Raw genomic sequence first — 25,791 nt, 5'->3', positions numbered from 1 at the left:
GAGAGCTTTAAAATCAAATCTGAAAGGTACAGGAAGCCATTGCAGAATAGGTTGGATGGGAGTGACACACTTCCTCATCTTGGTTTTAGTTAGATGTCTAGCAGTATTGTTGTGAAAGCTGAAATTCTGAATTGCAATTAAAAGATGAAGCACCCTAAGCCAGTATCATTGCTTTGAAAAATGCTAGTGTGTTTATTATTGTCCAATGATACGAGGAAAATAGGATTTTGTTTGTATGTAGTTTTTTTTGGTATCTAATTGATCTATTTGCAAAGAAGCATTCAGTAACCTTACAGGATTCTGCTGAAATTTGTAAAAACAATCTACACAAAAAGTAACACACACAAAATGCTGGTGGAATGCAGCAGGCCAGGCTACAGGAAGAAGTACAGTCAACGTTTCAGGCCGAGACCCTTTGTAGGGAGACCCTGAGTCCTGACGAAGAGTTTCGGCCCAGAATGTGGACTGTGCTTCTTTTTATAGATGCTGCCTGGCCTGCTGCGTTCCACCAGCATTTTGTGTATGTTGCTTGAATTTCCAGCATCTCCAGATTTCCTCGTGTCTACGCAAAATGTATCTCAGTTCGATGAATTTGCATAAATTGTGTGTGTGTGTGTGTGAGTTAAATATCAATTTATTTACCTAGATATTGTCTTTGTCTTTTAGTTACATATTTGTGTGCAGTGTCTGTATGTAGTGTGTATAGTGAGCTGCTATTTCATTCCTTGTTTGAACCTTCAGCGCATGTATAGTTCTGTATCTGTATAAGACATGCCTATGTATATGGCTTCTTTATGGATTGTGCTTATAATCATTTTTCAACTACAGTCCAGTTGAATTGTAGCCTAACAGAGAAAGCCCAGCTCATTCTATTTGAACTTTTATCCTTAAGTTATTCCAACGTTTGTTACAAAGGCCGCCCTGTTGAATTTTCCTCGTGCTTCTTCTCCTCCTGCTTTGCTCGTTTCATCATCAGGTTCCCTTTGCAGCACTTTGCGATCTTAATCAGCAACAGTTTCTGAGTTTCAATCAGCCATCCTTCCTGGAAAGGAGCAAGAAGACATTGCGTGTTAGTACAGTTCTGGTGATTTGGCATTTACGTTCAGTCATGCCACTGAGTGTGAGTGGCGAAGGGTCAACATTGTTGGATATTGTTGGCCACCATGGTAAACATTCTGTCTGGATGCATAACAGTTTGCTTTGACCATAGAATTATAAGATATTGGAGCAGAATTAGGCCATTTCATCATGGCTGATACATTTCTCTCTCAGCCTAAATTTCATGCCTTCTCCTTGACTCCCTTCATGCCCTGACTAATTAAAAATCTTTCAACATCTGCCTTAAATAACCCCAGTGGCTCAGCCTCCTCAGATTCACCACTCTCTGGCTAAAGAAATTCCTTCTCATCTCCATTCTAAATGGACATCCCTCTATTGAGATTGAGAGGGTATCTGATTGAAACATAAGATTATTAAGGGATTGGACAAGATAGAGGCAGGAAATATGTTCCAAATGCTGGGAGAGTCCAGTACCAGAGGGCATGGTTTGAGAATAAGGGGTAGGTCATTTAGGACAGAGTTAAGGAAAAACTTCTTCTCCCAGAGAGTTGTGGGGGTCTGGAATGCACTGCCTCGGAAGGCAGTGGAGGCCAATTCTCTGGATGCTTTCAAAGAAGGAGCTAGATAGGTATCTTATGGATAGGGGAATCAAGGGATATGGGGACAAGGCAGGAACCGGGTATTGATAGTAGATGATCAGCCATGATCTCAGAATGGCGGTGCAGGTTTGAAGGGCCGAATGGTCTACTTCTGCACCTATTGTCTATTGTCTATTCTGAGACCGTGTCCTCAGGTCTTAGACACCTCCCACCATAGGAATTATCCTCTCCACATCCACTCTATCTGTGTCCTCTGGTCCTAGACTCCCCCACCACAGGAAATATCCCCTCCACATCCAATCTATCAAGCCCTTTCAACATTCAATAGGTTTCAATGAGTTCACCACTCATTCTTCTGAATCCAAGTGAGATACAGGCTCAGAGACTCCAAACACTTCTCATATGATAAACTTGCCGATTATTACCGATGAAACCTGAATCCAGGAAACAGAACAAAGACCGGACACAAAATAACTCTTTATTCAGTATAATCACTGAACAACAAAAATCTCAAAATTCAACAGTACATCCCAAAGCATGATTATTTAAATATTAAATAAGATGTTGATAGGAACAATGACTAATTAGTGAAAGTCAGCCTGGGATTGGTTGTCAACTGACCAATTGGCATTGGTTGTTTCAGCGTGCTGGCAGGAACAAGTGCTTCTGGTATCCCAAAGTAGCTCAGGATCTGCAGCAGCTGTTGCATGATGGATTCTGTCATTGCTGACTTCATAGATGATACTTCTGGCCATTTGGAAGAGGCTTCAACCAGGATAAGGTAGGTACACCCATTGATTGGCCAGCAAGTCAATGCCTACTCAGCTCCAAGATCTGGTAGCATTAGGCCATGATTATAGATCAGCTGTACTTGGATTATTTGCTGCCATACAGCACTGAACACACTGCTTGCATGGGGATGTGATATCTTCATCAATGCCCAGCCAGTACATAAAGCTTCCTGCTAGGGCTTTCGTTTGATTGATGTCTGGATGACCATGGTGCATTTGTTTCAGTACTTTGGGTTGAAATATTCATGGAATTACAATTATGTCTCCAAACATTAGGTAGGAATCCACAGTTGAGAGCAGTGTATGATGTTGGTAAGAGGGTACAACATCTTCCTCAACCTTGACCGCCAACGAGGTATCTGGAGATAAGCCACTTCTGCTCTTATTCTGTTGACCATGACCAGGAGGGCTTCAGCAGCATCCGATACAGCCTGGTGGATTTTGCAATCAACTGAAATGATGGCCACGATTGAATCTTTTGCTTCAATAATCTGCTGATGCGTAAGTCTGAAGAGGACGTCTTCCTGGTTTGAAGTGTACTTGATTTCAAAATCATAGGCTCATGATATTGTTGCAAACTGTTGTAGATGTATACTATACACTCAGATGCCTTTTGTAGTACTAAAAATGGACAACAGTGGTTTGTGGTCAGTAAGGAGAGTGAAGCATCTGCTTTAAAGCATCTTGTGGGATTTCATCACAAGAAAGATGATTCCCTGTGTTTTTCTTCTTAATTTGTCCATAGTTCCTTTCTGCTGTGGTCAGTAATCTGGCTGTATGCATGACAGCCTTTTTGGAACCATCTGGGTAGATATAGGATATGACCACTCTGATGCCCACTGAATGAAACTCAGCCTGGGATTGGTTGTCAGCTGACCAATAGGTATTGGTTGTTTTGCACCCCCCCCATAACTTTAGTTCATGTAACAATAATGAACCAAATCAAACCAAGGATAGGTTGAGTGAGGTAGGCTTTTCTTTTTGAGGTGAAGGAGGATCAGAGGTGACTTGATAGAGGTGTACAAGATGAAAAGAAACATAGACAGAGTGGCCAGTCAGGGACCTCTTCCCAGGGCAGAAATGACTAATACACGAGGGCCCTATTTTAAGGTGAGTGGGGGAAAGTATGGAGGGATGTCAGAGGTAGGCTTTTAAATAGAATGTGGTTGGTGCGTGGAACAACCTGACAGGAGTGATGGCAGAGGCAGATACATTAGGGACATTTAAGAAACTTTCAGATGGGCAAACAGATGATAGAAAGTGGGAGGCTATGTAGAAGGAAAGGTTTAGATTGATTTAATCTTAGAGTAGGTTATAAAGTCAGCACAACATTGTCATGGAGTCATAGAAAAGTACAGCACAGAAATTAGCCTTTTGGCCCATCTAGTCCATGTCAATCCAATTAAACTGCCTACTCCCATCAACCTGTACTGGGACCATAGTCCTCCATACCTCTACTATCCATGTACCTATCCAAACTTCTCTTAAACACTGAAATCGAGCTCGCATGCACCACTTGTGCTGGCAGCTCATTTCACACTCTCATTAAACTTTTCATCTTTCATCCTTTACCCATCACCTCTAGTTGTAGTCCCACCCAGACTCAGTGCACTTACTCTGTCTATAACCCTCATAATTTTGTATACCTGTATGAAATCTCCTCTCAATCTTTTACTCTCCAGGGTATAAAGTCCTAACCTATTCAAACTTTCCTTATAACTCAGTTATAATAGTCCATGTTCTATGGTTCAAACCAAAAACTGACTGACCACTGAGAATTACCCAAACAGCTGAGGATAACTTGGCTGCCAAGTTCAATTCCATGGCTCGGAGCAAAGGCTCTCAGCATCTTGCTCCGATGTGGATGTCGTCCAGCAGTTCAGCAGTACAGTGAGTAGCAAGTCCACTCCATGGTATTATCTGTTTTATTTTTTATTGCTTTTTGTCTTCCAGTACACAGTAGGAGAACAGATTGTATGTGCACAAGTGAGAAAGATTGATGGTGACAGGCATTCTCGGCTACATATTGTTGTATCCATGATGCCTTCTTTCAGCATGAAAGTGACCCAGTTAGCCAAACGTAAATATAACTGGATGCAGCCATGAGATGAGATTTGCGTAATGATTAGTATTGGACGCACACACAGAAAATGCTACTGGAAGTCAGCAGGTCAGACAGCATCCATGGAAAGGAATCAATAGTCAACACTTCAGGCTGACCTCCAAGGAGACCTTGTTGTGGTTTTAAGTCTTGCGTGCCTCAGTGACCCAGAGATCTACGTTGGCTGGAGTCGGGGGGTTATGCTTTGGCCCTTGTAGGTCACCCATGCCAAACAGGTCAAAGGGTAGAGCACAGTTAACAGTGGTCCACTGGTCCTCCAGGTTCGGGGGTTTGGCTCAGGGCTAACAACCCTGACTAGTAAAACAAAATTGTTATGGAAACAGCAATGAAGAATCTTTCTATACCCGAGTGCGACAGTATTCCCGAGTCTTCACCCGGGACTTGCATGACTAACAATAGTGAAAACCGACAGAAAGCGACTGGCGCAATGGAGGAAGCCGTGAACACCGTCAGAGATGAAGGACGTTCATTGCTGCCCTAAACACCAGTAGCATAATGGGCAGTAAGTAGGTAAGTTTTGGACTGAGACCCAGAAATCAGGATTCAATGGTGGATTTCAGCCCAAAACATCGACTCTTTATTCCTTTCCGTGCACGCTGCCTGACACGTTGAGTTCTTCCAGCATTTTGTGTGTATTACTCCAGATTTCCAGCATCTGTAGATCTCTTGTGTTTCTAATATTGGAGGTAAAGTGTAGTATGGTATTGTTGTGGTTAGTATAATTCAATGACAGCACCAGCCACCCAGTTTCAATTGTTGCTGTCTATATGGAGCTTGTACATTCGTCCCGTGACCACATGGTTTTCCTCTGAGTACACCAGATTTCTCCCTCATTCCAAAGATATGTGGGCTAGCAGATTAATTGGTCACATGGGTACAATTGGGAAGAGCAAGCTCGTTGAGCTGGAAGGGCCTATATCGTGCTGTAGCTCTAAGTAAAAAGTATAACTTGAGTTGAAATGCATGCTGTTATTGGTACTGCTGGTAGTTATACCCCCACAGTCCATCTGTTTTGATTGGTTTGTTCTCATCCAATCAAATTCCAGTTCTTACTTAGAGCGAGACCTTCATTTTGGTTACAATACTTTTCCTCTAGTTTTATTTCAATGGCTTCCTTCACTAGGTGGTCCCAAAAGCCATTGGCATGGCACAATATGCAGATCCTTTCCCTTTACATAGAAGCTATAGGAGTCAAGGTTGAACATGGTTTTGGAAGAGTATGGAATGAGGCAGGTTGAACATGATTTGATACAGGATGGGGAATAATCCATATGGATTGAATATAGGATGGTCCAGGTTGAACATAGTTTGAGTGTAGAATGGAGCAGGTATAATATTAATAATACAATAATAATTACAGGATAAACAAGCAAGAACAACTTATTTAATAGACATAGCCATTTCAAACACACATAACTTACAGAAATCAGTAAGTGAAAAATAGCAGAAACACGTTGAATTAAAAGAGGAAATTGAAAGACTTTGGATTCTGAACAGGGTATATATTGTCCCAACAGTAATGTCTACAACTGGTATCATCCCACAATCACTACGCAAAATCATTAAACAATTAGGCTTACACAGTAACATCTATGTAAATCTTCAGAAAGCCACAATACTAAACACTGGAATAGTCTGAAAGTTGCTAGCAATTGACAAACGAGTGTGCTTAGCTATGTCCGTACCTCAGGTTTTACCACCTTGAGAAAAAAATAAATATTAATAGTAATAATACAGTGTTAATAATACAATAATTATAGACACAAGACATACTGCAGATGCTGGAAACTGGTAACGGTTTGGGGAGCTCAGCAGTTGTGGCAGCATTGATGGATGGGAGAGAACAGCTGAGACCCTTCATGAGGACTGAAAAGGAAGGAGGAGAGAAGTCAGGGTAAAAAGGTAAGGAATACAAGGTGGCAGGTGATAGGTGAAACCAGGAAGGGGGGAGAGGGGGTGAACTGCCATGATGAGGCTACACTCAGGTTGGAGGAACAACATCTTATATTCCATTTGGGTAGCCTCCAGCCTGACGACATGAAGATCAATTTCTCAAAATTCTGGTATTCCCCTACCCCCCCACTTCACCATTCCCCATTCCTGTTTCTGTCTCTCATCTTATCTCCTTACCTGCACATCTCCTCCCTCTGGTTCTCCTTCCCCTTCCATTTCTTCCATGGCCTACTGTCCTCTCCTATCGGATCCTCCCTTCTCCAGCCCTTTATCTCTTTATCTATTTCCTAGCTCTTTACTTCACCCCTCCCCCACCCAGTCTCAAGAATCCCTCCGCCCACCTTCTCATCCTGACTTCTTTTTCCTTCCTTTCCATTTCTGATGAAGGGTCTCAGCCCAAAACATCAACTGTTCATTCCTGTCCATAGATGCTGCCTGACCTGCTGAGCTCCTCAAGCATTTTATGTGTGTGTTACTCAGATTCAATATTATCTGGTAAGATTAATGAATGAGTTATATTGGTAACAGTTTGGGTATGTTATGTTGGTGCTCGAAGGTGTGGTGAAACTTGTGGGCTGCCCCAGCACATCGTTAGATATGTTGGTTGTTAATGCAAATTATGCATTTCACTGCATGTTTTAATATATCTGTGACAAATAAATGTGAACCTGAATCTAGACTGGGTTAGATTGAACAATGAAAAGTGGATTGTTTGGCATTTTGAAAATAAATTGGGTAGAATAGATTAGAATCAGAATCATATTTAACATCAGCAGCATAAGTTGCAAAATGATGATGAAGGGTTTCGGCCTGAAACATCATCACTACCTCCTCCCGTAGATGCTGTCTGGCCTGCTGAGTTCTGCCAGCATTTTGTGTTTTTATAAGTTGCAAAATTTGTTGTTTTGTGGCAGCAGTACATTGCAATACATACTAATAAAAATCTATAAATTACTATAAGAAATATATGTTAAAAATTACATTAAGTAATTAGTGCAAGAAGAGAGAAATAAAATTAAAAATATAGTGCACATGATTTCATTGTCCATTCAGAAATCTGATGGCGGAAGGGAAGAAGTTATTCCTGAAAGGTTGAGTGTGTATCTTTAGGCTCCTGTACCTCCTCCTTGATGGTAGCAATGAGAAGAGAGCATGTCCTGGGTGTTGAGATCCTTAATGATGGATACAGCCTTTTGCAGATGTCCTGGGTGCTGGGAAGGCTAGTGCCCATGATGGAGCTAGCTGAATTTGAAACTTTCTTCAGAATTTTCCATTCCTGTGCAGTGATCCCTCCATACCAGAGTGCCACATCCAGTTAGAATGCTTCCATGATACATCTGTAGAACAGGCCATGTTGAACATGTCACAACAATGGATTCTGCGGCAGAGTCTACATGCCCGGGCAGGCAGGCTGTGCAATGGGTTTGACAATCACATACATTCTGGCTAATTAGTGTTCCATTAAGGTAGTATTTAACTCCCTTCTTTTCATTCTGGCGTTGTCGTGACTTGACCAAAGCATAGCAACATTTACACTCCCTGCTTACCCACAGGAAAGTCCAGGAAAGAGGACTACCATTTCAACTGATGCTGTCAAGGAATGGTATTCACTTAATATTAGTTATTGCTTCCAGTCACAGTATTGGTATTAACTTTCGGTTTGAGAGAATTAGTTCACAGCCCTGTTGTCCCAGTGTTCATTGTTTTTCTTGTTCTTCAAATTCTGCAAAGGTCCTTATAAAAGTTAGTGAATGGTCAACCCACTTCAACATCTCTCTCTCCATGCATGGGCCATATCCGGATGTTTTGAAAGAATATTTTTGAAGAGAGTATAAAATGGAGCAGGTTTAACACGATTTTAACATAGATTGGGCTAGATACATCTTGATTTGAATATACTATTGAATGGGATGGATCGCACATGTTTTGAAGAAGCTACATTAGTCCTGATTTGAAAATGGTACAAGATAAGACTTCAGTGGAGTAGACAATATGACAGATAGAAGATAACTAGGGAAGAGTACAAATGGGGCAGTTAAAACATAATTTTGATATTGAATGGTGAAGCTTGAACATTATTTAAATTAGAAATAAAATAAAGCAGATTAAAAGTGTCTGCATACAGTATGGAGTGAGCACATTGAACATGGGAGATTTCAGTGTAGAATGGCATACTGATTTGTGTAGACTATCTTGTTTAGCAGACTGAATATGGATGGAATAGGTTATAGAATGGAGCATACTTATTACGATTAGGAATTATGTAGCATGGGTTAGTAAGCATATTGAGAAATTAGTTTGGATAAAGTACAGAATGCTGACTAGTTACTTGCAAAAACAAATTGGCTTTGGAAGATTAACAGGATGTTTGTGGGCAGGACTAATGTCTTCAACAAGAGTCTAATGTTGCCATCCTTCCCTAAGCTCTTTATTTTTCAGCCATCTCACTGTCGTCACCTTCACTGTAGATATCAAATTCATTCTGAAACAGCTTCCTTAAATCTCTCAGGTTTCCAAACTCCGAAAATACTTCCCTTTTACAGCCCTTTTGCAACTAATCACTAACTAACTATTTTATTTAATCTGCCTCACAAAGCATTCTGTATGATACAGTTTAGATTTTGTTTATTTTAGGCAGATCTAAACATGCATATTCCCACCGCTGCAAGTATACTGTCATGTGGGCCTAAGCACTTGTATTTGTTAATTGTTGTCTCATCTAGAGTCAATAAGGCCTTGTGCTTTCTGCTTAGTCTTCTCAAATTTATTTTCACTGGCAAAAAGTTTTAGCGTACTGTGATTATTTTAACAGACACCTGATTAATGCTAATCTCAGGGTCTTTGTGTTTTAAGAACGATTCATCTCATAGTATTGATAGGTCAAACCACGAATCTTCTGTGAGAATTCCTGTGAATAAACTTTGGTTTCTGACTCTACATGGGAATATGCCATTCCTCCACAGTTCAGTCGTCCGTCACCACGCACCATGGCAATAGTGGCCACTTATTAGGTATGCCTGTCCATCTGCTTGTTAATGCAACTATATAATCAGCTAATCATGTGGCAGCATCTCAATGCATAAAAACATGCAGACATGGTCAAGAGGTTCAATTGCTGTTCAGCTGAAACATCAGAAAGGGGAGGAAATGTGATCTAAATGACTTTGACTGTGGAATGATTGTTGGTGCCAGACTGCATGGTGTGAGTATCTCAGGAACTGAAGTTCTGGGTTATTCATACACAACAGTTTACAGAGAATGGTGAGAAAAATAAAAGACATCCATTGACCATCAGTTCTGTGGGTGAAATTGCCTTGTTAATGAGGGAACAAGGAGAACGGCCAAACTGGTTTAAGCTGACAGGGAGGCAACAGTAACTCAAATAACCACACGTTACAACGGTGGCGTGCAGAAAAGTGTCTCTGAATGAACAACATTTCAAACCTTGAAGTGGATGGGCTACTGCAGTGGAAGATCGCACCAGGTTCCGCTCCTCTACCTAATCAACTGCCACGGAGTGTATTTAAAAATACAATAAATACAATGTGACAATAAATCTATCCTTTCACCAAAACGTCATGCAGCTCCATGATATCCTCTTCCCTTGAATGACACCTTAATCAACTGTGCTTGTAGCGGGCTCTCTCTCGGATGACAAGAATGTGCTTTCAGGTTTAAGCTTCAAGCCCAAACAAAGGTCCAGATTATAAACACGAGTAATTCTGCAGCTGCTGGAAACTCAGAGGAACTCAGCAGTTCAGGCAGCATCGATGGAAAGGAATAAGCAGATGACGTTCGGACTGGAAAGGAAGGGAAAAGACGCCAGAATAAAAAGGTGGTGGGGTGGGGGGTGGGGGGAGGGAGGATAGCAGGAAGCTGATAGGTGAAGCCAGGTGGTAGGAAATCTAGAAGGCTGGAGAGGAAGGAATCTGATAGGAGAGGCGAGTGGACCATAGGAGAAAGGGAAGGAGGAAGGGACCAAGGGGAGCGGGCAGGGTGTTAGGCAGGTGAGAAGGGGTAAGAGGCAAGTGTGGGAAATGGACGATGAGGGAGGGGGAGGGTTTTTTTTACTGGAAGGAGAAACCGACATTTATGCCATCAGGTTGGAGGCTACCCAGACGGAATATAAAGTGTTGCTCCTCCACTCTGAGGATGGCCTCAGTGTAGCACAGGAGGAGGCCATGGACAGACATGTTGGAATGGGAATGGGAATTAAAATGTTTGACCACAGGGAGGTTTTGCTTTTGGTGGATGGAGTGGAGATCGGATTGCTTTTTTTGTATATATCACAGAATTTAGATTCAATAGCGTTACACTGTGTCTCTGTAATGACCTTCTCATATTTACCAACACAAGCAAAGGAAATGCATTGACAGAGACCTTGGCAGTCAGTAATAGGGTTGTGACGTCTCACATTCATTGGATATCAAAGAACAACATATGGTGAATGTTCCGATGTCAGAAAAGCTGAAATGTAACCTATTTTAATCCACCTTGCCACTGAAAAAAAACTATTTTGCAGAACGATGTGGAGTTGCAAAATCAGATGAGTTTGCAATTTTGAACTTAGTGGAGCTTAAATATAAATGAATAAGAGATCGCCTTCTGAATCCTAGACAATGTCGAATTTAGCATCTTCCTTAAAGGTATGATAAAATATTAAGGAGCTAACATTCTTTGTCAAGTTGGCTTCAAGATCGTAATAAAACATTAAAATTCTCACCATGATAAAAACCATGAAAGTTCAAGTTTAATTCAAGTTCAGGTTTAATTGTCATTCAACCATGCACATGAATACAGGCAAATGAAACAGCGTTCCTCTGGGGCCAAGTGGCAAAGCACTGTACCAGTGGTCACACACAGCACACAGTACATAACACAGATTACACATATAGTTACAACGATAAGAAAACATATAAGCAGAGAAAGGTAATTACTTTGTGCAAGTCACTGAGTATCATGGCCTGTAGATTGATGCTGAATGGGATGTTGCCCTGAAGCCACGTTTCTGCATGAAGAAGTATGTAGCAGTTCCTCATCACAGGCCAGTGCAAACTCACATGTATGCAATCCAGCATGTCTCCCACAAAGCTTTGCAGCAATGAGCACGTAAATGGTAAGACTATGTTTGGTAAACGGATAAATGGTTTCATGTTCACATTCATTAATTAATTAATTGACAATTAAACCACTGGGCAGAAACTGAGCTTAAATGCCAAACAGGAATCCTACCTACCACACACTCACTTCCCTTAGCTGCTTTTCCATGGACTGATATCCCTGACTGGCAGAGGATTCGGGGAACTTAATCACCTTACAGATGAGATGTCTTACTGATCCAGTTCTAGATCACCGCTGTATTATTACATGTCAAAACTGAAGTAACACCAAATACTCAAGTGTTGCCTTTCATTGCTCACACTTTTGCATCCCCTCTCCCCAAATGCAGTAACACACAAGTGCTTGTTCCGAATAAGAGACAGTGTGAGTGTGGGGGGAAGGTGTGAGAGTAGTGGAATGTGTGAGTGTAGGAAAGGGTGTGTGTGTAGAGGAGGGTGTGAGAGTAGGAAAGAGTGTGAGTGTAGAGGAGGGTGTGAGAGTAGGGGAACTGTGAGTGTAGGAGAGGGTATGAGTGTAGAGGAGGCTGTTGAGTGTAGGGAAGGGTATGAGTACAGGGGAGGGTGTGAGTGGAGGGAGGATGTGAGAGTAGGAAAGGGTGTGTGTGTAGAGGAGGATGTGAGAGTAGGAAAGAGTGTGAGTGTAGAGGAGGCTGTTGAGTGTAGGGGAGGGTATGAGTACAGGGGAGGGTGTGAGTGGAGGGAGGATGTGAGAGTAGGAAAGGGTGTGTGTGTAGAGGAGGATGTGAGAGTAGGAAAGAGTGTGAGTGTAGAGGAGGCTGTTGAGTGTAGGAGAGGGTATGAGTGTAGAGGAGGCTGTTGAGTATAGGAGAGGGTATGAGTACAGGGGAGGGTGTGAGTGGAGGGAGGATGTGAGTGTAAGGGAGGGTGTGAGTACAGGGAAAATGAGAGTAGGTGAGTTGAAAGGGTAGGGTTAGGTGTGAGAGTAGGGGAGGGAGTTAGAGTAGGGGATGGTCACTAACCTGACCATCTTTGTGATGCTGGAAGAATACAGGTTCCTTGCAGAAGACCTTTCCAGCCAGAGAAGAAATATGCAAATCCCACCCAGACTGCACTGGGTATCGGAATGGACCTTCCTTGTAAGTGAGGTGCTGTTCACCTCACTGAGAATCTGCCATTTGGAGTTTGTGACATATTGTCTTCCCAATGAGTATTTAACTTTCCAAGTACAAAGAGAGATTATTTTAAAAATTAGCCATTTGTCATACATATATCAAAAGATCAAAACGATAGTGAAATGCATCATTTTGCATCAATGACCAACTCAATCCGAGGATTGTGCTCAGGACAGCCCAGAAGTGCTTCTGCTACCAACATAACATGTCTGCAAATGGCTAATATGAACCATACATCGTTGGAATGTGGAAGTAATTGTTCAGAGGAGACTCACGTGATGACAGGGAGAACGTACAAACTATTATCAGACAGCAACGGGATTCAGACCCAGTTGATGATTGCTGGCATTGCTTTGACAGCTACACTAACGCGTCATTTAATTTTTTAAAATCAAAGTAGTATGTATTTGTTACCATATACTACACTGAGATTCATTTTCTTGCAGGGCAACATAGAAGTGCATTTGGCAAATCTGTATTTGAACAATGGATGACAAACCCCAGTGTGCAAAAGAAGCCAGTCTGTGCAAATAAAAATAATACTGAGAGCATGAGTTGTTGAGAGTGAGCCTGAAGGTTGTAGAATCAGTTCAGAGCAGTCTGAATGTTGTTATCCGTGCTGGTTCAGGAGCCTCATGGTTGTAGATTAATAACTATTCCTGAATCTGGTGGTGTGGGACCTAAGGCTTTTTATACCTCCTGCCCAATGGTACAGCATGAAGAGGGCATGGCCTAGATGGTGAAGGTCTTTGACGATGGATGCTGCTCTCTTAGGCCAACGCTCCATATAGGTGTGTTTAATGGTAGCGAAGATTTTGCCTGAGATGGACTGGGCTGTATCCAACGCTTTCAGCAACGTTTTGCATTTTTGCATATTGGTGTTTCCAAAACAGGCTGTGCTACCACCAGTTAGGATGCTCTTCACTGTGTATCCTTGTGGTCTGTCATTGCTTTTAGTGACATGCTGAATCTATGCAAGTGTCTATGCTGCCATGCTCTCTTTGTAAGGGCGCTTATGTGCTGATCTCACATGCCATGGAATTTAAAGTTACTAACCCTGTCCACCTCCATTCCCCAAATAAGAACTGGATCATGAACCTTGTGCTTCTTCTTCCTGAAGTTGATCATCAGTTGTTTGCTGACATTGAGTGAGAATTTGTTGTGGCACCACTCAACCTGAATTTAAATTCCCTCCTGTATGCAAATTCGTCACCACCTTTCATGAGGCCAACAACAGTCGTGTCATTAGCAAACTTAAATAAGGCATTGAAGCTGCACTTGGCCACACAATCAAAACTATGAAGTGAGTGGAGCAGGGGGCTAAGCACACAGCCTTGTGGTGCACCTGTGCTGATGGTGATTGTGGAGGAGATGTTGTTGCCAATTCATACTAACTTGGTCTACAAATGAGGAAGTAGAGGACCCAGTTGCAAGTACTGAAATACATTAGGAAGCTGGGGAGATTAAAATTGCTCAACCTTTTTCTTATAGTTGGCTGTGGAAGGAGACAATGTTCCCTTTTGGCCCCTACCTTCCATTAGAAACTACAGTATGTGCCCATTCACATAGAGCACTACAGCAAATAAACAGTCCCCTTGGCCAACCTAGGCCATGCCAAACTATTCTTCTGCCTAGCTGCATCAATCCACACCTGGAGAATAGTTCTCCATCCCCTTCCATCTATGAACTTATCCAAACTCCCTCTTAAATGCAGCAATTGAACCCACAACTTGCCAGCAGTTTTTTTTCCACACTCACGCCACATCTGCATGAAGAAGCTTCCCCTCAGGTTCCACTGTAATATCTCCTCTTTCACTTTTAACCTTTGACCTCTAGGCCTAGTCTCAGTGGTAATTTTTTTTCTGCGCAAAAACAAATCTCCACTCATTCCCCTGCACTCCAGCATAAAAGTCAATCTTTCCCTATAAACTCAGAATCAGGTTTAATGTTACTGGCACATGTTATGAAGTTTGCTGTGTTGCAGCATCAATACATTGCAATTCAAAATAATAAAAAAACTATAAATTACAATAAGAAGTATATATAACAAAGTTAAATTAAATAAGTAGTACAAAAACAGAGGGGAAATACTGAGGTATTGTTCATTATCCATTCAGAAATCTGATGGTGGAGGGAAAGAAGCTGTTCCTAAAATGTTGAGTGTGTGTCTTCAGGCTCCTGTACCTTCTCCTTGATGGCAACAATGAGAAGAGGGCACATCCTGCATGATGGGGTCCTTAATGACGGATGCTGCCATTTTGAGGCTTTGCCTTTTGAAGTTGTCCTCCATGCTGGGAGGCTAATGGCCATGATGAGCTTACAACTCTCAAAATTTTTCTGCTTCGTCCATCATCTTCTCTGCCATTTCATCTTGGCTAATCCATTTTCCCTCTCAGCCCTAAACGATACTAAACTGGGTGGCAGTGTGACATGCGAAGAGGACGTTAGGAGAATACAGGGAGACTTGGATAGGCTGAGTGAGTGGGCAGATACTTGGCAGATGTCATTCAATGTGAATAAATGTGAAGTTATCCACTTTGGAAGCAGGAACAAGAGGGCAGAGTATTGTCTGAACGGTGTAGAGTTAGGTAAGGGAGAAATGCAAAGAGACCTAGGAGTCCTAGTTCACCAGTCAATGAAGGTGAATGAGCAAGTGCAACAGGCAGTGAAGAGGGCAAATGGAATGTTGGCCTTTGTTACAAGGGGAATTGAGTACAAGAGCAAGGATGTTCTTTTGCATTTGTACAGGGCCCTGGTGAGACCACACCTGGAATATTGTGTACAGTTTTGGTCTCCAGGTTTAAGGAAGGACATTCTGGCAATTGAGGAAGTGCAGTGTAGATTCACTAGGTTGATTCCAGGGACGGCAGGGCTGTCTTACGCAGAGAGATTGGAGAGATTGGGCTTGTACACGCTGGAATTGAGGAGATTGAGAGGGGATCTGATTGAAACGTTTAAGATAATTAAAGGATTTGATAGGATTGAGGCAGGAGATATGTTCCAGATGTTGGGAGAGTCCAGTACCAGAGGGCATGGATTGAGAATAAGAGGTCAGTTATTTAAAACAGAGTTGAGGAAGAGCTTCTTCTCCCAGAGAGTTGTGCAGGTGTGGAATGCACTGCCTCGGAAGACGGTGGAGGCCAATTCTCTGGATGCTTTCAAGAAGGAGCTGGATAGATATCTGATGGATAGGGGAATCAAGGGATATGGGGACAAGGCAGGGACTGGGTATTGATAGTGAATGATCAGCCATGATCTCAGAATGGCGGTGCAGACTCGAGGGGCCGAATGGTCTACTTCTGCACCTATTGTCTATTGTCTATTGTCTATTGTCTAATCGTCTACCCTTGCCCCATATTCCTTCATGCCATGTCTAGATCAGGAACTTATCAGCCTCTGACTTAAATATACCCAGAGGCTTGGCCTCCACTGCTGCCCGTGGCATTGAATTCTGCAGACTCTCTGGCTAAAGGAATTCTACCTCATCTCCGTTCTCTAAATGGACATCCCTCTATTCTGAAGCTGTGCCCTCTGGTCTTAGGAAACATCTTCTCCACATCCACTCTATCAAAGCCTTTCAACATTCGATAGGCTTCAGTGAGATCCCTCCTCATTTTTCTAAATTCCGGTTAGTACAGGCCCAGAGCCATCAAACACTATTCATCTGATAAGCTTTCAATCTCAGAATCGTTTTTGGAAACCTTCTCTGAACCCTCTCTGAGATCAGCACATCCTTTCTTAGATAAGGGGCATAAAACTGCTCACAATACTCCAAGTGAGGTTTCACCAGTGCCTTATAAAGCCTCAGCATTACAACCTTGCTTTTATATTCGTGCTTACTGCAAATTACACCACTGTGTTTAGGACAGCAATGAAGGTTCTTCATCTAGGGCTTCATGTCAGTAGCTACCTGTCCGTTTTCACCACTGTCACCATGCAAGTCCTGGGTGGAGAATCAAGAATACAGTCACAGTCAGGTGTAGAAGGACTCTTCATTGTTGTTTCAGTAAAAATTTAGTTTTACCAGTCAGGGTTGTTAGCCCTGAGCTGAACCTCAGAATCTGGAGGACCAGTGGACCACTCTTAGTCTGTCCTCTACCCTTTGACCTGTTTGGCATGACTGACCCCATCAAAAGCCAAAGCATAAAGCCCTGACTCCAGCCAACATAACTCTCTGGGTCATTGAGGCACACAAACCTCCAAACCTTACGAGATTTTATATTCTAGTCCTCTAAAAATGAATGCTAACATAGCACTTGCCTTCCTCAAAGCAAAGGGATAGACAGTATATCAATGTGCAATAAGTGGGAAAAAGGTAAATTGAAGAAATTATGTTTGTTCAACCTGCAAAGCTTTTTGAAAGGGGGAGTGGTTGTTTGTACTGCCTGTTAGTCTACTTTTTCCAGTAACATAGGTTTCCTTCACGACATCTCTCCATCTCCCTAATTCCTTGCAGCCTGGACCAAACCCTAACCCAGCAGCAACACAAAGTACATGAAAGGCTTCTAAAGCCGGTACTTCCTTGCGATGTGACAAAGGGCTGCTGCCTGCTTGTGCTCTCTGTCTGTAGCCAGGCTGCTAATGAAGAGATTGATGATGAAAATGTCACGATGAGACAGTTCAACAGAATTGCTCCCCGTGAGTGGCAGAGGGCAAGCACTGCTTTTACAGCCAAGAATATCGCCACCAGCTGAGCGCAGCCAGCATCTCGACAGCACGCCAAGGCAACTACAGCATGCATGGAGGAAAAGCAGACCTTCCAATGCCTCAGTCAATCTGCTCTGCCTCAAACAAGCGCCTTTTTCCCCATTGTAATCCATACTTCCTATTAATTTTGTTGTAATAAGGTATGGTGATTTTAATTTTGTTCGCAACATTAGTTGAGAAAATAGATTACAACACTTGCTTTCTCTTTGATCTTACCCTCTTGTTTATATGTTTATCTCCCAAAACAGTCCAGTTGAAAGTAGGCAATACTGTACTTTTTTATGATTTAAAGAGACATCATCATCATTCTATAGGGGTGTAGGGGTTTTTTTTGGATGGGAAAGGGAAAAGGGTTCCAAGTTAGTTTAAGTCCAGGACAACATTCTCCATAACTTCATTTAAAGATGAACATTTTGCTACCAACAATTTAATCTTGCTAAATATATCATTCCACAAACTAATGTGGGCTTTTTGCATGAATCCTTGAAGGATTTAATTTTCCTCCTTCAAGGCAAAATTCCAGTTTGCTCGAATAATAAATTCCCATTGAAGAAATCACATGAATCTGCTACTATGTGATGTGTGATTTATGAGAGTAGAGTTTTGTGATTATCCCACGCATTGCAGAGAGAAAAAAAATCTCATCTAATATTTTTAGATGAAAGGGTGAAATTTCATTTACTTTCTAATAAACTTTTAATGAAAGTTAATGAAACAAGTTATTGGCAAACTTGGTGATCTGGTGTTGCAATCACCAATCATTTAGTTAGGAATCTTCATCTTGGTCTGATGACCTGGAGATCACACTTTTAGATCCACCATGGCAACATATTTCAAGATTCAAGGTTTATTATAATCTAAGAGTGTATACAGTATACTATCCTGAGATTCTTCTCCCCTTAGGCAGCTACAAAACAAAGAAACACCATGGAACCTGTTCAAAGAAACCATCAACGCACAAAAAAGAACAAATCATGCAAAAGGCAAAATGTAAGTGAATAACTTACAGAGTGTTAAACATCAAACCGCAGAATTCCCCCAAATAGTCTAGGAGTGTACAGTTTAGTTTAGCATTGTGTTGTACATTGACTGCAAGCAGCAAACCATCACTTATTCTGGTCATTTAGGCCAAGACACCAGAGAAAAGGAACAAAGGTCAATACTTTTTCTAAATGGCGAACTACTTCTCCAATGAGGCAGTTAAGAGAGATGGATGGCAGACAGATAGGAAGGGAACATCCAATTAGCTGGAATTCCCAAGTGCAGAGGCACAGGATGAACTGGAGGTCATTCAAGATTCAAGATTGCTTAATGTCATTTCCAGTACACAAACGTAAAGGAGAATGAAATAATTGTTACTCTGGATCTGATGCAGCACAAAGGAACACAATAAGATAAGAATATGATAATAATAAAAACACAATAAATATAAGTATATAAGATAGCTTATATACATAGATTGATAGTGTGTCCAGGATCATCTGAATTCTCACATGGCTCCTGCCCTGAGCTGAGAGTCTGGATGCACTTCACATCTGGCCCCTCAGTGTAATGCCAGAATCTTCCAGCATCAATATTCAAAATGCATTTTATTTAACTTTTTCAGCATGTCTGATCATCAAGGACATGAGAAATACAATCTAAAGGACTTCATGGCAGTCCTTGGGCTGCTGTGTTACATTCCCCCTCCTATCTCCAATCTGCTTCTCTTGACACATTGCAGATTCAGGTTGAGATTTATTTATTTAATACACATGCATGTACATCAAAAAATACAGTGTTTGTGTTAATAACCAACACTTAAAAAGGAGGTGCTGGGAGGAGCCCACAAGTGTCATCACAATTTGGCTCCAAAAATGCTTGCCCACAATGATAGGCAGAACACCACAAGCAGCAAGCACAACCACAACACCAAAACAAGCCCCTTTCCTACCCTCCCACTAATACACAGATGTCCCACAGATGTCCAACCCCAGCACAGGCTGCCTCTGGGTCTTCAATCCTTGGTCCTGGTCTTTCAGACATCAGGCTTCCAATCTCCCACTCTTACAAACGTTGGGCTTCGGACCTCTTCACACATCCCATGAGTATTGCAGTTATGATCCAGGGATCACTATGAGACCAGAGATTGCTCTTCAAAGAGTGGCACACGATTTCCTATTGTTACTATTTTGTTTCTTACACTTTTATCGAAATTTATAGTATTTTTCCTGAACTGTATATATTAGGGTGGCACAGTATCATAGTGCTTAGCACAATGTTTTACCATTCCAGCAATCAAGGTTCAGTTCCTGCCACTGTCTGTAAGGAGTTTGTAAATTCTCCCTGTGACTGTGTGGGTTTCCTCTGGGTGCTCTGGTTTCCTCCCACAGTCCAAAGACATAGCAGTTGGTAGGTTAATTGGTCATTGTAAATTGTCCCATGATTAGGCTAGGATTAAATCAGGGGTTGGTGGGTGACGCAGCTCAAAGGAATAAAAGGACCTGTTCTGCACTGTATCTCAATAAATAAATTGTACTGTACTGCTGCCACAAAATAATTTCACGACATCTGTCAGTGATAATATACCTGATTCTGATTCAAGGCTATGGAGTAAGGTACTAATCCAAGGCAGGGGGACCAGCTGTACTATAGGGGCTGCCTAATTGCTGAAGGTTAGGGGGCCAGCTTGGGGTAGCGGGGGTTGGGCAGTGGTGTGAGCTCAGCCTAATGAGCCCAAAGTGTTTTAAGAGATTAGGGAAAGGAAGCTATCATCCGTTCTTTATTTGGTCTGCATATAGTTCCATTTCCAATCCACATAGGTAACCCTTTAATGTCCTTTCAAGTGGATAATTGATTATTGAGCAGCAAGGTAGCATAGTGGCTAGCATAATGCTATATAGTGCAGACAACACAGGTTCAATTGCCAGTGCAGCCGGTAAGGAGTTTGTACATTCTCCCTGTGACTACCCAGGTTTTCTCCCATAGTCCAAAGATGTATCAGTCGGTAGCTTAATTGGTCATTGTAAATTGTCCCATTATTAGACTAGGATTAAATTGGGGGGCTACTGGGTGGCATGGCTCAAAGGGCTAGAAGAACCTGTTCTGCACTGTATAATCAACGTATATAAATGAATTAGAGTTCAAGTTCAAGTTTGTTGTCATGTGAGACACACACACACACACACACACACACACACACACACACACACACACACACACACACACACACACACACACACACACACACACACACACACACACACACACACATACACCAATGTTCCTCCCAACCATGGCGCTGCCATAAAACATATATCACACACAGCCCATTTAACAAAATATTACCACAAATAAGTGTATACATATAATTCAAAAGTTAATAAATGTCGTGCACAGCAGTGGTAAACAGTTACTAGCCCGCTGTCCTATGATGAGACCTCAGTGGTGGCAGGGTACAGACGAGAATGTATCTCAGCATTATAAACAGACAGTAATTAAACCGTCGATATAAAATTTTACTCTTATTAAGATAGATGATAAAACAAAGAATATTCCAATAAAGGAAAGTAGCATTGGACCAGGTTAATGTCAGTGTGAGCCAGATCAGATTGGCAGGGTTGAGTGACACTGAATCTCGGTAATGAGATCAACAAACAAAAGGATAATTTCCCTACTACCTGCATACTAGCTTATTTGTCTCACTAATATATTTTATAGACATCATAAAATCTGAGTTTGCTGAAAGGCACTTCATGAAAGCTAAAAGGGAATGATATGAAGTCATCAGCAAACCCGTGATGTAAAGTCAGTTAAAACATGTTATGATAGTCACCCAGCTACATTCCTCACCGCAATGCCCTGTCACTGACAGATATCACAGGATCACTAGAATTGGGCTGTAGAACAAGACAAATGAACGAAAGAGTTGAAAAGAAATGGCAGCACTCTGAGTCATGTTTCATATGACCAAAAGACCAATAATATAGGAGCAAAATTTGACCCCATCAAGTCTGTTTTGTCACCTCATCATGGCTTATCCATTTCCCTCTCAGCCCCAGTCTCCTGCCTTCTCTCTGTATCCCTTCATGCCCAGAATAATCAAGAGTCCAGCAATCACTGCCATTAATATACCCAATAACTTGGTCTCCCCACCTATCTGTGACTCTTTAGCTAAAGAAGTTCCTCCTCATCTCTGTTCTAAGTGGATGCCCCTCTAGTCTGAGATTGTATCCTCTGGTCTTAGACTCCCCCACCACAGGAAACATCCTCTCCATCCACTCTGTCAAGGCCTTTACCATTCGATAAGTTCCAATGAGATCACCCCTCATTTTTCTGAATTCCGGTGAGTACAGGCCCAGGGCTATCAGAGCCATTCATCCCACTCAGGGCAAGAAGACACCTACACACAATATCGAATAAAATATCTCGGTTACTTTGAAGCTGGAATCTTTTCACATTGTTTATGTTTAACTTTCGCTGGCAGTGCACTGTCCAGTGAGTTACATAAAATTTCCCAGTGTGTCATCTTAAATCAGCCATTAACCAATTTATCTCAAACAGAAGAAAACAAATTTCTTACAAAATCACAGTTTCTTACAAAATCATTGTTCTAAGCTGGTTCCAGTTTCCTAAAGATGAGTGTAAATGGGTCAAGCAGTTCACCAGATGAGGGAGTGACCCAAGATCTAAGTCCTACTGCTTCTGTTATTTATTGCAGATGACAAATGCCAAATTCAGTCTAATGCCTTTTCTTCCATTCTTTGGTTAGTTTGGTTAGTCTGGCATCATTCAGATAAATCATTCTTGGCTTTCCTTATCCAAGAGAAAGCAAGAAGAGTAGAGAAAAGGTTAATCGGATAAAAGAAAGCCCTAGAGCTCCGAGAAATCCCATTACGTTGAGAGAAGGAGGCCTTTCCAAAATGTTGACACGAGAGTCTCCAGATGCTGGAATCTGTCCAAAATGTACTTTTTTTTAAAATAGTCTGTTTTTTGTGACAATAAGAGTTATTGTAAAGCAAACTGGTGAGGAAATACTTCTAGTCATTCAATATGCAGTATTGTTTATTAACAATCAGAATAAAAAACTTGCTTTAATCAATTAGTGCTGTTTGCATATCCCTTGACTGTTGATCTGGCCTGTAATTTTCCCTTTCGTGGAAAGATACTACAACATACAGCAGGACACAAGAATGTAAGAAATAGAGCAGAGAAAGGTTATTCAACTCTGCCATGGATGGTCCCAAGCCAGGCTGTGAAAGGGGGAGGGTTGGGCATGGGGCAAGCAACCCCACCCCATAAAAACCCAGAACTACAGAAATGCCAGTAGAAGCTCTGCACACACTCTGCCAGGGAGAGCAAGGATCTTCGAAGATGATCTACACCTGGTGACAATATGAAAGACTGACCCGGGACAGAGGGCTCTGATGAGCTGCTATGGCAGCCTATGCCCCAGTAGCGGTGACGAGCTTAAGAAGAAGAAGATGAAAGGTCATTTTGTTCCAAGCCTTCTTTGCTGCTCATCAAACATCAAGACTAACTTCACTGTCATTTTCCTTAATAGCCCCTTATCCCTTGATTTCTTTAATGTCCCAAAAATTATCCATCCTTCCCTTTGAATGAGCCCACTGACAGAATATCTAAGGCCCTCCAGTGTGTAGAGAATTCCAAAGGCTCCACTCTGAGTATAGAATAATTTCTTCACCTCAGTCTTATGTGGCAGATACTCAGACCTTATACCTTGGTCCTGAACTCCTCAGTCAAGGAAAACGTCCCATCTGCATCCAATCTGCAAAGCCTTGGAAGAGGGTTTAAAAAAAAAAATTCGACGATATCTTCTCTCATTTTCCTATATTCAAAAGTCAGTTCTAGTCTACTCAGTCTCTTATCACAAAGCAAGCCCACCATCCCTGGAACCAGTCCAGTGAACCTTTGATACTTCTCAGTATGAGAAGTACATTTTTTTCAAGCAGAAAAGTCAAACTGTACACAATATTCAACTTACAATCTCACCAAGGCCAGATATAATTCTAATAAGACCTTCTTCCTCTTGTAATCAAGCCCTTCTGTAGTAAAGACAAGCATGTCATTTGTCCTCCTATATACTTGGTGCATCTGCAGTAACTGTACTTACTCACCAGATTCACTTTAAGCACCATTATTTATTACTGCCCGTTAGGGCAACAATGAAGTTTCCCCCATCTCTAGCCATGTCCAGGGCTTCCTTCATATGTCAGTAGTTTCCTCTCAGTTTTCACTATTGTCAGTCGAGCAAGTCCCTGGTGGAGACTCAGTAATACTGTCACAAATAGATGTAGAAGGATTCTTCATTGATGTTTCCGTAACAATTGTTCTGTATTACCAGTCAGGGTTGTTAGCCCTGAGCTGAACCCCCAAACCTGCAGGACTGGTGGACCACTCTTCATCTGGCCTCTACTCTTGGACCTGTTTGGCATGGGTTTGGCATACCAAGAACTGAAGTACAAAGCCCTGACTCCAGGTCATTGAGGCAAACAAACCTTCAAACTGCAACAAGGTTGCAGTACTCTAGGATAACTTTAAACATCGAGACCATCTGATTTCTAACCCTTTAACAAATATTCTGCACTTAAGTGATTGACCTATGTGCACATAAGTGAATGACTTTTTAGAGTCACAGAGTTGTAGAAGAGTGCAGCAAAGAAACAGGCCCTTTGGCTTATCTAGTCCATGCTGAAACTATTTAAACTGCTTACTCCCATCGACCTGCACAGGGACCATAGCCCTCCATATGACTCCCATTCAAACATTGCTTAAATGTTGAAATCAAGCTTGCATGCACCACTTGAGCAGGCAGCTCGTTCCACATTCTCAATACCCTCTGAGTGAAGAAGTTTCCCTTCATGTTCCCAATAAACTTTTCACCTTTCACCCTCAATGCATGACCCGTGGTTGTAGTCCCACCCAACTTCAGTGGAGAAAGCCTGCTTGCATTAACTTTATCTACACCCTTCAAAATTTTATATACCTGTATCAAATCTCCTCTCAGTCTTCTGCATTATAAGGAATAAAGTCCTCGCCCAATCACTCAGGTTTTTACACCTCATTGAAGTTTCTTTACATATATTTTATTTTTTATTTTTATTTAGAGTGTTGGTGTGTGGCCAGGTGGTTAAGGCGTTGGTCTAGTGATCTGATGGTCGCTAGTTCGAGCCTCAGTTAAGGGAGCATATTGTGTCCTTGAGCAAGACACTTAACCACACATTGCTCTGCAACGACATTGGTGCCAAGCTGTATCAGCCCTTGCCCTTCCCTTGGACAACATCGGTGGCGTGGAGAGGGGAGACTCACAGCATGGGCAACTGCCGGTCTTCCATACAACCCTGCCCAGGCCAGCACCCTGGAAACATTCCAAGGTGCAAATCCATGGACTCATGAGACTAACGGATGCCTAGTATTTAGAGATGTAGCATAGTGACAGGCCTTTTTGGCCTTTTTGATAAGGTCCCAAATAGAAGATTGGTGGGTAAAATCAAAGCTCATGGCATTGGGGGGAAGACATTGACATGGATAGAAAACTGGTTGGCAGATAGAAAGGAAAGGGTAGCGGTGAATGGGTGTTTCTCGGAATGGCAGGTGGTGACTAGTGGGGTGCCACAGGGCTCGGTATTGGAGCCACAGCTGTTTACCATTTACGTTAACGATTTGGATGAAGGCATTGAGAATAACATCAGCAAGTTTGCTGATGATACTAAGCTGGGTGACAGTGTGACATGTGATGAGGATGTTAGGAGAATTCAGGGTGACTTGGATAGGCTGGGTGAGTGGGCAGATACTTGGCAGATGACGTTTAATGTGAATAAGTGTGAGGTTATTCACTTTGGGAGTAAGGACAGGAAGGCAGATTATTATCTGAATGGTGTAAAATTAGGTAAGGGAGAAATACAAAGAGATCTGGGAGTCCTTGTTCATCAGTCACTGAAGGTGAATGAGCAAGTGCAGCAGGCAGTTAAGAAGGCTAATGGAATGTTGGCCTTTATTACAAAGGGAATTGAGTATAAGAGCAAGCAAATCCTCTTGCATTTATACAGGGCCCTGGTGAGACCACACCTGGATTATTGTGTACAGTTTTGGTCTCCAGGGTTAAGGAAGGACATCCTGGCTGTAGAGGAAGTGCAGCGTAGATTCACAAGGTTAATTCCTGGGATGTCAGGACTGTCTTATGCAGAGAGGTTAGAGAGACTGGGCTTGTACACGCTGGAATTAAGGAGATTGAGAGGGGATCTGATTGCAACATATAAGATTATTAAGGGATTGGACAAGATAGAGGCAGGAAATATGTTCCAGATG

The 25,791-nt window shown here is 42.0% G+C and overlaps 1 protein-coding gene across 1 annotated transcript in view; it reads right to left on the bottom strand.

Annotated features, from left to right (window-relative positions):
- Positions 1-907: 907 nt before the first annotated feature.
- The window catches only part of si:dkey-288a3.2 (protein phosphatase 1 regulatory subunit 37), a 306,412-nt gene continuing 281,528 nt past the window's right edge, over positions 908-25,791 (bottom strand). Inside the window, exon 12 of the mRNA XM_059988169.1 lies at positions 908-1,042. Within this exon, the coding sequence (XP_059844152.1) occupies positions 908-1,042 (135 nt within the window). The remainder of the gene's footprint in view (positions 1,043-25,791) is intronic.

This window comes from Hypanus sabinus, chromosome 2 (genome assembly GCF_030144855.1).
Source record: "Hypanus sabinus isolate sHypSab1 chromosome 2, sHypSab1.hap1, whole genome shotgun sequence".
Classification (NCBI taxonomy): domain Eukaryota; kingdom Metazoa; phylum Chordata; class Chondrichthyes; order Myliobatiformes; family Dasyatidae; genus Hypanus; species Hypanus sabinus.
The sequence above is the reverse complement of the archived record's forward strand: the minus strand, read 5'-3'. Positions and strand labels throughout refer to the sequence as shown.